The 14,192-nt window shown below is 38.4% G+C and overlaps 1 protein-coding gene across 1 annotated transcript; it reads right to left on the reverse strand.

Moving 5' to 3' along the window:
- Positions 1 to 1,732: 1,732 nt before the first annotated feature.
- taldo1 (transaldolase 1) lies at positions 1,733 to 10,622 on the reverse strand. Its single transcript, XM_085357287.1, has 8 exons — positions 10,442 to 10,622; positions 6,451 to 6,574; positions 5,767 to 5,874; positions 5,059 to 5,190; positions 4,178 to 4,353; positions 3,183 to 3,380; positions 2,366 to 2,511; positions 1,733 to 2,243 (listed from the first exon to the last, which is right to left on the reverse strand). Exons 1-8 carry the CDS (start codon positions 10,539 to 10,541, stop codon positions 2,211 to 2,213), a joined length of 1,017 nt encoding a protein of 338 aa, XP_085213413.1. The 5' UTR covers positions 10,542 to 10,622; the 3' UTR covers positions 1,733 to 2,210.
- Positions 10,623 to 14,192: the final 3,570 nt, after the last annotated feature.

Raw genomic sequence — 14,192 nt, forward strand, 5'->3', positions numbered from 1 at the left:
GCAGGCAGTGGCCACGGAGGGGGAAGTGGCTGGTAGTGACTTGCGTTATTTAGCTTTTTTTCTGAGCTTCACTAATGTTCTAATGACAGGAGTTTTGTTTTTTTTATTTGTTTGTGATGTCTGTGTGCAAAGTGGGACATTGCTTTTGTACTTAAAAGTCCATGGTGTGATAAAAATCTGTTCTGGAGAAATAGTTCAACATATTATGGTGTATATCTTTATTTCCATTCTTTTAAAAGGCTCTGTGACAGATTTTCTAGTTTTAGAAACTAAATCAGAGATGTCAACTCATCTTACATCATGGACCACATAGAGCCCAGTTTCATTCAAAGTGGGCCCGACCAGTAAAGCTATTGCCTATCAATAAACAGTTTTCTTGTTTTTAAAGTTTCTTTTATTTCCAGGATAAAGATTAAGCTACACATTTAAACCCTGAGGTATCTTCAGAAATCTTTTTTTAAAGATGCATCTCAGTTTTTCCACTATGTGAAGAAATGCTGCTGACTACAAAGAAACCCATCAGCTCCTTGTGCATACACTAATATTTTCATACTTTGGTGCTTGAGAGGGTTATTTGTCAGTAAGAAGGCAAAACTAATGAGAAAACACACAAAAGTCCAAAAATGTATGCTCTTCTTTTTAGTCCACATATATCCAGTGAGCTGGATCCATGTTTGTCAAAGATATTGTGAGGCAAACTGACTTGGAAAAAACAGAACTGATTTTTATATTGACAGGTGTATGTAATGAAAACATAAGACATTACAATTAACTTAAATCTTGTGTCCCGTGGAAAATATTTAGGTCTTTTCCAGTCACAAATTTGTCCAGGTAGTGAACTGCACTATGCAACTGCTTTGAGACATGGCAGCAGACTACAATGTGCTACACCGGCTAAATATACATTTCTCTAAGCACCTCTACACAAGGTTTACACAATGAGAAGCCAAAGTTCTTGGGCTAGCCAAGTCAAAAGACACTGGAGAACCTTTAAAAGATCTGAGTGTATCTATGAGCCTATATGTATGCTCTTCACAGTGTTGATTACAGAAAATCCAAAATCAATTAAAACTTTTACATCCAATTACTGTTTTTTAAAATGATTAAAAATGTAACTTGTACAATCCTGGGAAACAAAAACTTAACTAAAAGCCCAAATAACCATGACATTCATGCCCATGCTGAATGTAGGTAAACTTCTGAACTGTATGCTGTTAAAAAGTATCAGGTTTCTAAATGTTGGTGAATAACAACTGAAACTCCAGTCAATTACTCAGGCAGTTCTGCCCTGAAAACCTCCACAGAATAAAAGCCAGATATAGAAAACGCGCACTCTGAAATGAAAATGTCAGACAAGGAACAGATATATTTTTTTACCGTAATCAGTCGTCAGCTCTTCATTTTCAAAAGTCCAACTTAGGAGCTTACAGCCTCCATTCTCTTTCTATACAGTCTTGAGCGCTGAGATGTAAGCAAACTAAATTTGAGCAACGACAGAATGAAGTTGAACTGGTTCAACCAGAGCTTCTAAAGAAAACATGAAAATTACTGCATGCCAAGAGAAGCGTAACTGAAGTGACTAAGCTCTGATTATTGTGCCCTGCATGAGGTACGCCTTCCCCGTATATATGACACCTGCTGCAGTCTTTTATATTAAATACAGCAAGAGAAAAACCAAAAATAAAAAATAACACAACAAACACACAAAATAACACAACTCTGAAGACTGAGATGCTTTTTTATTGAAAGATCAAACATTAGGAGGAATGATTGGTAGAAATGTAATTGTTACATGGTCAAGGGCAAAAAAATAAAAAATAAAGTTAGTGCCAAAACTATGGTCCTGTCTTGCCAAAAAACAACAAAAAAAAAAAGCATCCATGTTCCCTTCTAGTAGTCACATGACATCATTCACAGAGACTTGGTTAAGCCTCATAACATCTTTTCAATGAAGCTGTTTATTTTTCCTTTCAGGTAAAAATTTCTGTTAATAATCAGACAATTTTATAAACAAGCTTGTTGGTCAGTACCAGCCCACGAGAGGAAAGGTTTTCATTTGGGAGAAGGATCTCTGGAGTTTGATCAGATGAGGAGGGGAAGGCCCACCGTTGCTTTGGATCTTTTAAGAAGGAGTTAACCTTCTTAACTGCCTTGGTCCCCAATTCCTCATACCTCTTGTCACAGGGCATGACACACCACATGTGTTTCAATTACTGCCCGTTCTTCACACTCAGAATTTTCTCCTTCAGAGAGGAAAAATAAATAAATAAATAAATAAATAAAATCAAGAAAAAGGATAACTTGGAGATAGCTTAGGCAGACAGCATAATGAATGTGTAATATTTGTTTAATCAAACAATCTTACTTTGATCATGGTCTCCAGCTTCACGGCGTCAGCAGCAAACTTGCGGATGCCGTCAGACAGTTTCTCCACACCCATGCGGTCCTCGTTGTGCTCCCAGCGGAAAGTCTTCTCATCCAGGTGGACCTTCTCCAGATCACAGGCCTTGGCTGCAAAAATCAAAAACATCAGGTTCAATGTGGCAGCAGAGAAAGGCTGCTTACAGATTTCAATCAAAAGCTGTCCTGATGCATCTAGAATACTCTTCTCTGCATTAGGGAAAGTGTCCCTAGGTTTTGGGGAAACATAAACCAGAAGATAATTAAACAAGTCCTACTTGTACAGAGCAATAGAAAGCTTGTGCTTGTGCTTCTGATCTTTTAATCTGTTTTAAATGGTTAGGTGAAACTCTCCAGAAAAGATGGGATGTGTGGCAGACTTGTGACTGGTCCAAAAAAACCCAAAGTGCATTTTTAGGTCTGTTTAGTTTTTAGATAAGGTGACTGTGGTACTAGAGTTTAGTTTAGAGTTTAGAGCAAACGCCCTTTCTGTTGACAAGGAAATGTCTTGCACACACGTTTTTGTTGTTACATGTAAATTAAACAGGTGTGAGAACCACATTGTTCTCATCAGTAGCACAGAATGTACTCTAGCCAGAAATGATTTTAAAACTAAATGAAAATATGTTTTTGGTAAAATCCAGTTAAAAGCTTCAAACCACAATAATCTAGGGTAGACCAAGTTCTCATTTTTTAATCCACCCTAACATAATTAACACAAAACTGGCAAAAATACTTCAGAGAGCAATATTCTGCATCTTTTTAAAGTCAGAGAGCACTACCTTTCTCCACACTGAGCATCTCCGTGACAGCACTGTGATCCTGGCTGAGCTCTGCCAGCAGACCGGGGGAGATTGTGAGCAGGTCACAGCCTGTGAGGGCTTTCACTTCCCCTGTGTTTCTAAAGGAGGCCCCCATCACAACAGTGCTATAGCCAAACTTCTTGTAGTAGTTGTAAATCTTGGTCACACTCACCACACCTGAGAAGAAGAAATACACAACCAAAGAAGAAGAGGTCACCAATTGATCAAGATACAACTGTTGTAGCAGTTTGATTTTTAAGGTAATGGTGTCAATCAATCCAATTTTCAGCTACATGGCTGACTCATTATTATATTACACAATACTGCCACGCAATACACCTGCAACATCAGAAACTGTAATTACATTAATTAATTATCCCAGAGGTGATCGATCCAAACATCAAATCACATTCTTTACCTCAGACAGGTAAGCTGTCACACAGTGTCACTGTAGAAGTTATAATTTAATCGATGTCTCATCAACTTACTAAAGCCTGTATAAATGCTTTTCCCTAACTGCATATCATCTGGCACTGCCACAAAGCTAAAGCAACACTGAACACATGCATTATAAGTGAGCTGCTGTGTCTCTGACCATTTTCTTCAGTAATTTGTAATCCACTTGCAGAAGCTTCGATGAAGTTTCATTTATTTTAATTACACCTCTTTTTAAACAAATTATCTCTATTAGCTCTGTTTTTAAACTGTGAGAATACAATAATGCAGAAAAAAGGGATATGATGCACACCCATCCACAAATCAAACCGTTCTCATCTGACGAGCAGAGTTGTGATTAAACATTTCTTTTCACTGAATAGCTTTGTGATGCTGTTGCGTTTCTAACACAAGCAACCACAGAATGATACAGTCAATGGATAAAGTAAAACACAAGATTTACTGCAAGTCCGTTTTAGCCATGTGTATCAAATAAACTGGTGATTGACAATATCGTCTGATAACTGCAGTGTTTTTACCTGGATCTTCATGTGGCTCGTAGCTTTTGCGATCTGTATTCTCCTTATACCAGTCAAGGATGCGTCCAACGAAGGGCGATATAAGTGTTACCTTTGCTTCGGCACAGGCTACGGCTTGAGCGAAAGAGAACAGCAGCGTCATGTTGCAGTGAACACCATGCTTCTCCTCAAGCTCCCTGAACAAACAAGCAAAACAAACAAAAACATTTATTTAGAACACATTAATAACAGAAATAAGTTACACACAATGTTATACCAGCTCCCGTTTCAAACATCATCTCAAAGGGCCAAGCTCAAGCTCATCATGAAAACACTAACATGTTGTTCTTTAGCCCACTGACTTCTGAGGGGTTTCTTTCTTTCACTTTGTTTTCTAGCCTGTGGGTACTGTCGCACCAGATATGAGCAGCCATGTTGTCAGGGTAAAAAGCTACATCATGTTCTTTTTTACACTGGTTTACAACAAAATGTGATGATTTAACAGCAAATAGTGGTTTGTTTGCTGGGTTTCACACTTGTTGAGTAGCTGTTATTGCACTCATGCTGCATGTGCCCCTGTTTGTGGGGAGAAGTAAACACAGACGTGACTAACCAGTGAAATACACCGGCTGTGATTTTATGCGAACGTGTTTTGATGTTCCATTACATGTTTGCTATAATTCATTTAACAAATATTGGAAAGCAGTGCTTAATCTGAGGTCAGTTAAAGGGCTCATATATGTTGGGGTCTCTTTATCAGTAATAGGACTGAAAAAAAGAAAAAAAAAAAAAAAAAAAAAAGCTGCTCCTTCTCTAGAAGACTTTATGCTTTCAAAATGAAATACACTCACTCACACATACGCAAGTGCAGCATCCGAGAGTATAGCACACTTCATACTCACTTCCCAGCTTGGATTCCTTCCCATGTTGATGACAGCTTGATGAGTACGCGTTCCTTGCTAATGCCTGCCTCTTCATAAAGCGCAATGAGCTTCAGGGCTTTTGCAACCATTTCATCTTTGTCAAAAGACAGCCTGTGACATAAATGAGAACCAACACAGCTGTTTGGCATTTTAAAATCTAAGAGCAAGTATTCTTTGCTTTATTTGTTTGGCGACTGTGTTTCCTGTGACAACAAGTTAAATGCTAAACAGCTTTTAAGAGATTGCTATAAATGCCATATTCTGTAGCTCAATCATTCAGGTACTTTTCCCCCCCATTGGTTTTACAGAGAACACATAAATGATAAGAGTTTGCTAAATCAATTTGTATTTCTCAGAGAAAGTTAATTAGCTTCTACCAGTTGTTTATTATCAATAACACAACTTAGCTGCTGGTTAAAAAAAACAAGTGGTTAAAAATCTCAAATTTCAGGCTCTTAAATGTTCCCTAATGCTCTGAATGACACTAATATATTAGGAAACACTTATGTGCTGCCCTCTAATAAAAGGTTTTTTGTGCAAGAATGGCATCTTATCTGAAACTCCTCTGAAATTTGCCTCATTGCTTAAAGTTTCTCTTTGTCTACTGTGTAGATTTGAAAAGCTCAAACCAGTAAACATTTCACATCTTGTGTCATTAATAGCACTTTGTTATAGGTTTGCATGTACCTGGCATCCACTTCAGTTGAGACTCTGCCTGGGACCTTCTTGAGGATCTCAAGCCCAAAACTCACAAACAGCTTGTCCATGGTGTTTGCTACCTGCTCCTCTTCGGATCTTAATGGAGACAGAGACAAAAAGGCTGACCATCTCCACGTTTCAGTTACAATGACAACAAGTCAGAAAACCAATCAACATTTCTTCAAATTGTTTAATTTTAGAACACATTACACAATGGCTGAGAAGTCCACATTAGTAAAATCATAGACTACTGGTCTAGGTGTTTACTATGTCTTTAACATGTTCTGTTCACACAGTGTTTCAGTTTACCATGTAGCTTTGGGAAAACAAGACAAACGCGCTTCCTATCACCCATCATATTTTCCAAGAGGCACGAAAGGTGTTTTTAAATACTAAGGTGTGTAATGTCTAATTAAACTCCATGCCACATGAATCGACAACATATTAAAGAAAAAAAAAATCCATCAGATATCAGGTTTAAGCAGAAAAGATGCACATTTTATTGGATTCACTGCTGTAAATTAAGGAATGTCCTGAGAGCTTCCACAGACGAGCTGTGTAATGTGCAGACATCTAAGAGGCACAAAATATCCCCCAGTGTAGTCCAACATCTATTTAACTAAAGGACAGTTTAGCCACAGTGTGTTTGACCCATTTGTGCACTGTACTTACCCGCCCTTGGCCATGCCATACTTGATGGCCTGATCCACTAGCTGCTGGTAGGCTGGCATCTTAGCAGCAGCCAGGATAAGAGATGGGTTGGTGGTTGCATCTTGAGGCTTGTATTCATCAATGGCTGCCGTATTGGAACACAGATCAAAACAGTTCAGTCACATAAACACCCCGTTAGCCAGGCTAGATTAAAGCAGGAGTACAGAGAAGTACCAACCATGTGTTTAAATATGTTTAATCTGCAATAATAAATTACAGATGAAACATAACAAAACAAACACAGCATTGACCACAGGGGGGATGGTGTTTCAGACGCAGCCCCTTCTGAAATAATGCTATGCTAATTGGTAGCCCTTTAAAGACTGCTGCTGAGTGACTAAAAGCAATGCCTTTGTGGTACAGTGGTTAACACATTCATCTAACACATGAAAGAGCCCTGGTTTGAGGTCAGAAGGTGACCCAAAAATATAGCCTGAGGATGGAGAGCACAACCTACTGTACTGGTGTTGGTCCCAAACCTCGATAAATCAAAGTTGTGTCAGGAAGAGCATGTGGTGTTTTCATTTTGTGTTTGTTTGTTTGTTTGTTTTTTAAATCTGTTCGAAATCAACATGTGGCTCCATCTACTGTGGCGACCCCTGGGGAAATAATGATGCAACTGAAAGTATCCACCAACTTACCTGCAAACTGTACCACTGATGGCCAATACATATCTAATGGTAATAAAGTTTGCTAAATACTACATGAAGCAAAAAACATAATTTTAAATATTCCACCACCTTAGCTTACAACGTATAATTAAAACTAAAGGCCTATGGAAACATTTTACCTGGAAATGTTCTCAGGATCATATGGGGCAAAACAGAAGGACAAGAAACTCTTGGCTGCTGTGCTTAATAATAAATGTATTACCTTATATAAACACCAGCCTTTCCACACATCAGATCTATATTAAAAATACCCAAACCTGCCATACAAATTTATATTTTAACTTCCAAGCTAGGCCATCAGGAGTAACAGCTAGGACCTGCCAACAAAGACACAGTGTATTGCAACAAGGACACGTGTATTCGTGTGTGTCAATAGCACAGTTAAGACTGGTTATCCCACTAAACAACTAGTTTAGATCTTCCTTATTTTCAACTAAAATTCATATCAGTGTTAAAGAGGACTAAAAGAACTGACAGAACAAGAAAATAACTCACTCATGCTGAATCAACATACTGCTACCTGCAGGTAGAAGATGGTGCCATCTACTGTGCAAACATGTACAGTCTCCAAAAAGAAAAAAAAAAAAGAGAAAACTGATTTTTGTTATTTTTATATTCTACATTGAATAAGACTTTATTAAATTGTACCAGGCCAAGCAGAGTACACCCTGGACAGGTTACCAATATACTGCAGGGCTGTTGTGCAAACCTAATCTAATAATTAATATTCAACATCAACTTACTACAATTCCAAAAAAGTTAAATTAAAAGAACCTAATGTCTTTGATGCAAAACATTAACTCACAAGGTATATAATAAATGTATGCCCCAGTCTACAGGCCTTAAAGAAAACAACCTGTTGCAGTTCACAGGACAGAAATTTTATTTGAAATGCATGAGTGGTGGGGCCTTTTCACACACCACAGGGGTTTTATGTCAGCACTGAATAGTAGCAGCATGGTTCAGTCAGAGCTGCCAACTCTTCATCCACAGAACATCGGCTGTGTCTGTCCTGTTGCACGTTATCTCTCAACCCCCTCCTTCTACAGGTCAGCAGGTCTGAACTGGACACTCGTCATCAACTGCTCAAGTACTGCTGATTATGGCAACATACCCAATACTTAAGGTTTGACATAAAAAAAAAAAAAAAAAAAAAAAAAAGGAATCCAAAAAACTTCCACTGCCAAAGGTGTTTAAGCAAGTAAAATACAGTGAAGTTTCGACATAAATTTGATCATAAACAAGACTGTGTATATGTGCCAGTGTAATTACATTTACACACACTATACTTCAGAGTTCCTACAAATAAACTGATGATGGCACTTGCATGACTTGGTAGGTGAGGGACATTTAAAAGCACAGGAGATCACATCTAATTACCCACAGGATAAGAAAATAAAAACATTGTTTTAAATCAGTGAATGAGTTTAATTTGACTGGTCAGTTAAAACGTTGTGTGCATAAAGACACGTTTGTATACTAAACATATATCCATAACCTACCTGCAAATACATAAACATTACTGCCTTGATCTCAATGTCAACTCAAAGTCTGTATTGATCCTGGTAGACAAATCACATATTTCTTATGTAAACTTTTGAGTCTTTGTTCAATAAGAAACCCTAACAAAATGCACGTTTTCCTTTAAAACGTCAATATTCAAGCCGGCTAATTAGTTAAGTAGCCAAATTTCATAAGAGCAACCTCCACTAACTTTTAGTCCACTGCTGAGAACTTTTTATCCCCTCACTTCATTAAATTAAGCAAAACTGTGTTGGTTAACTGTGTTTCACCATGTCTTCATGTGAAAGCAAACATGTTTCTGCTTGACCTGGTCTTGCAACACGCATGTCTAAACTTGCAACAGGTGAAAGACGAGAAATGCATTTCATAAAAGACAGATGAGCTGTTGGGCAAATCTCGACTGACCACTTCTCTTATCGCAACCCTCTGCAAAACATCTTTGTTTTTTTATTGATGGTGGTAGTGACAGAGGTATTCAAAGCAGTTAAGATTAACATGTGTATATCAGCATTGAGTGACAGAGACAGCTGATCACAAAAAGTATCTGCTTCTTTCTGAAAAATTCTTGCTCTTCAACTTTTTTACTCCTGCTAGTACAAACTGCTGGGTTACATTATTCTTCCTGTAAAGCAGGGATGTCAAACCCATTTCATAGCATGGGCCACATACAGCCTACTTTGATCTTAAAGTGGGTCAGACCATTTCGATTCAATTTCACTTAAATAGCATCAAATCACAACTGTCGCCTCAACAGACCAGTGAAACGTGACACTCCTGCTGTAAAGCATCTGCAAACTGTACTAGGAAAAATACATACTTCTCCAAGTACAATTAAATCTAAAAGTACAGACAACTATGAATAACTGGTGATAATCAGATTAATATATACTTAAAGCCAAAGCCTTCTTAATGTTCTCACCACAGACCAATTTTTGGTAAAACTCTAATTTTAACATAAATGGACTGGACTGTATTGCACAGCATTTTTGTTATGCCCATTCTTATTATGGAGGCATTCACAAACATATTTGTTTAAATTACAGGCAATAAACTAAGTTTATAGTTCAGCAAAAGGCTAAAGAAATAAAAAGTATACGGATCTGGGAGTATCAGCTTTCCAGAGTCATGCCTGGCAACATGAGTCCAGTTCTGTCGTGTCATCCTGACTGCGCAGGCGGTGCACGACGAACCATCTGGTTTTGCATCACAGTGTAAATCTAATATTTTTCCAGCCCTGTTCCTCATTCTGACCTATTGAGAAACATGAGCTTTACCTCTGTTACAAGAACTGGACAAACGAGGAAGGATAGTCTGATTTTACAACCACTTACACAGGCAGTGTGCACACAGTAGTCTGCAACTTTGGTTTGCCTAATCAATTTTGCGCTCACACCGCACACATACTCTATTATATAAAGATAACAACATTTTTATTAGACTAAAAGAGAGAGGTGCTATTATTCAGTTTGCATTGTTTGCTAGTGCAGCTAATAGTACGTAGATACTGTTAAGTAACGTTAATAACCAGTAATAGGATCATCTACTTCAGTAGTTAACCGGAAAACTAATTTCCAACTGACATGAAACAGTTATATAGCTAACGTTAGCTGGCTAACTAAACACAGTCACTTCGATGCTCACACCCACTTCATGACATCGACACCGCCGCGGTCATTCACTTCAACGCTGGATCCTTCCTTGTCACTTAGTTAGCATGCTAACCAGCTAACGTTAGCATGGGATAAAACGGGTTTTACCGTTGAAGTCTCCCGTGTCTGCCACCACCACAGTGTGCTTCTTCAGCTGGTTCAGCGCCGACTCCATCTTTCGCCGTTTGTCTGGTGACCCGCTAGACATAATGAGGCGAGACTGGGACCCTTTTATACACACAAAACACGTGAGACCGGGAGGAATGTCACAGCGCCCAGCGTAAGAGGACGGGAGCGCGCGGCGTAAAAGAGGAAGGCGTCATCCGGGGCGCGCAGAGACCTGTTAGAGGAAGTGCGCAGAAAAAAAGTTCACTTATAACGTCTGTCTACAGTTTATTTTAAAAATGGAAACCAGTCGGGCAATTCATTATATTATTCCTTACTTACTATACTATACCAGTGCTTTATTTATAAAGTACTTTTAAAAACAACAAGGCTGACCAAAGTGCTGAACAACAACACCAAATATAAAAAAATACTTCTCATTCAGTGGTGGAGAGCTCAGATACTTCTTATATCTTTCGCAATCTGTTGCACTGGCTCGACCTGTGGTAAAGTTAAAAAAAAACAACCTCCCAAATATAGGAGCCTGTTTTCAGACCAGTGTGTACTTTTGATAGCTATTTATTTAATCTCCATAAACTTACTTAATTACACTTTAATGCACAACATCATCTTGTGATGTTGTATTTTTGTGTAGCAATATTAGTACTTTTGTTTATTTAAAATCTATGACTACCTCCACCATTGTTGAAGAAATTCTATACCTTGTGTTGTATTTCTTTTTGGTGTTTTTGCTCCCATACCAATGATTAAAAGAATATTGTCACAGTCCTGGGTCGGTGACCCACTGTATTGTGTTCTGTGTTATTATTAATATTTGAGTTCATCATGGTTTATCATTACTAGTCTTTTGGCTTATAGTTCTGTATTTCTCTAATTCTTCTTTGCTTTGTGATTTATAGTTCTTGGGTTTTGTTCCTTTGCCCCTCATGTAGGTTTAGTTAGTATAGGTTTAGTTCTGTCTTCATGTTTATTTTCTTGCTGCACCAGTCAGTCGTGTCTCATGTCGTAATTTGTTACTCCTGTCCCTAGTGATGGCCAAATGAAGCTTTCCGAAGCACTGAAGCTTGTATTGAAAAACGGATCATTACTCGAAGCTTTTCAACACAGTCCTCTCCGGTGACATCTGGTGGTGAAAATTTTGAAGAGCAGCTTGAATCTGCAAAATAAAACGGACTGCTCAATTATCACTGCTCACTCAAGAGTGGAGTTCTCTCTGATATTGGGCCACCGTTCCGTTGCTTTGAACATGTAATTGGTTTTGTTTTCTCGATTGGGGGGCTGAAAAAAATGTAATGCGTATTTGCGTAATACATTTTGATCAATAAACTTTCCCTATTTAAACATGCACTATGGTGTGGCCTTTCTTTGCTCATAACTCCTTGATGTTGGTAAATACAATAAGTGAGCAATATATATAATATACATATGAGAATGCACAGCACATTATGGAGTATGCCCCTGCTGTGAAGTCCTGCCTCCATCTACTTGTCGTTTAATCACTGGACAGCTGGACAGGTTCATACAAAATATTAGATGAGGCCAATTGTCCTATACATATTTTTGACCTAGGGGTGGGATTGATTGTGAACTGGAAAGGGAAAATGCTTAGGAAGCTGAGTACGGCTGCATCGTCACTGATTTGTAGAATCATTTTTGATTCGATACAGGATCCGATTCAATTTGATTGGAATCTGGAAAGTTTTGCCTCAGTCAGAAATATTACAATTCTGATCATTTAACAGTATATATCCATAATTTCGTATCTATTAAAAGAAAGCTGACACATGTGAGACTTAATTAGAGATGTAAACAGAGAGTTATGAAACCTGCAGCTGCAGAAGCCAGCGAAAAAAAAGAGGCAAACACAGCGCGGACCCGCCGACACATCAAAATCTGACTCTGACGCGTCGGGTCCGCGCTCTGTGTTCACGTTTGTATGCAGAATCCGTAAACCTGCTCCCAGTTACTGTTTTAGCTGTATGGTGTTTGACGACATGTTGTGAGGTTTAACCTGAGATGCTGGCGTTTCAGGCATAATAACGTTAATTTACAAATCGACACGGGATTTTAATGAATCAATATCACTTTATTCAATTTAGCATGGATTGTAATCAGAAAGGCGATAATCAAAACCCACCCCTAATCAAGAACTTGCAAAGTAAAAACATGCTCTATGTCAGGTAGCCCTTTTGTTATTTACATTTAAAAAGAGGATTAGTGTTACTGTGCGCTGGCTGAGTCTGTTTCTTTTCTTAGAAATAGTTTCTCCTGCCCTGGAGAAAATCCACTTGCATGGAACAGAAGAGGCTGTGGAGTGCAGGAACTACACTGCAAGCTGGTAGATATGCAGGTATTCCTGGGTCCTGCAGACTATCACCTAAAAACAATAAACAAAATGATTTTCTAAACTGTAGCAATGTAATGTACGTATAGTGTCAAATACATTGTTGTAGTCTTCATTAGCTTTAATTCACATGGAAGTGTTCCTAAAGTCATATGCTGTAATGATATTTCCATTATGAAAACATGATTTTGGACATTTCAAGTTTTTCACTTCGGCAGATAAAATGAATTGAGCAAAATCAACTCAAAATATTCCCACACGCCAGAACGTCCTCTCTTCCTCGCTGGCTCCATATCTGTCAGTGGAATGATCACCTCTTCGCTCTCTGTCACCATCAACACACTCCACGAATCCCGTGGATGATTCACTTCCTTATATCCGTTTGAATCAGGTACCGAAGCAGTTACGTGCGTAATGAAGCTTCGGACGTCACTGGTCACGTGACTTTTGCCAAACGAAGCAAGCCTCGACACAGTGCTTCTGAACCAGTGTGTTGTTTTTTTCGACACACGCTCCGGAGCGTCAGCTTCAAGCGGGCCATCACTAGTTTTCACCCTTCGTGGTCCTGGCTTAATTCTAGTTCAAAGTTCCTGTTCTGGTTTGTTTTCCTTGTGTTTCTTAGTTGTTAGCTTCTAGTTTTCATTTTTGAGGTTTTGGTTTTGTTTTGTTTTTTGTTTTTTTTATCAACTTTGTTTCTTATAAAAAATCTTCCCAGCAATAAAAACGGTCGCTTTAAGTTTCATTCCACATAGGTATGTCTACAGATTCATACCGGTCAAATGACTGGTGGAAGTATTGTTGAGACTTGCTATTCACTTTGTATCTGGATGCATCTGTACATCCAGAGAGTTTCTTTAGGACAACACATATTAATCCTCTCTATTTTGCATTATAAGGAGCATATAAGATGATGCACAGTTATGGGGGACTTATAAATAGCTAGCATAACCGTTTCTACGGGTTCCCATATTCTAAATCGTTATTCATTTATTTGCGGCTTTATAGCACTTTGGTGCAATAAAGCGTATTGAAAAAATTCACTTACAGACTTGAACTTTTTACCCACTGTGCAGTAACATTTAAACTACTGTGTGAATTATGGAATATTAGATGAAAAGTCTAACCTTCTGAATATTTAATTACACTATGGCAAGAGAGTCTGCTCTGCACTTTAACAATATGCCATGGCCTTATGTGATTTTGATTGCTTGATTACTTCTGTAACTCCGCTGGGCCACCTGCTGCTGACAAATCTTTGAGCCCTCCAGTAACAGCCACCTGTATCTCAGTCTGATTTGCAGTAATATGGGAACAATTTCATTTTAGAAACCATTACATTTGGTGTGATTACCCTTCCTGCCTTTCAGCAAATCTGTCTGTATTCAAAAG

This window comes from Diplotaxodon limnothrissa, linkage group LG1, assembly GCF_057381915.1.
Source record: "Diplotaxodon limnothrissa isolate DT_005_m linkage group LG1, D_limnothrissa_male_GT1.1, whole genome shotgun sequence".
Lineage (NCBI taxonomy): Eukaryota > Metazoa > Chordata > Actinopteri > Cichliformes > Cichlidae > Diplotaxodon > Diplotaxodon limnothrissa.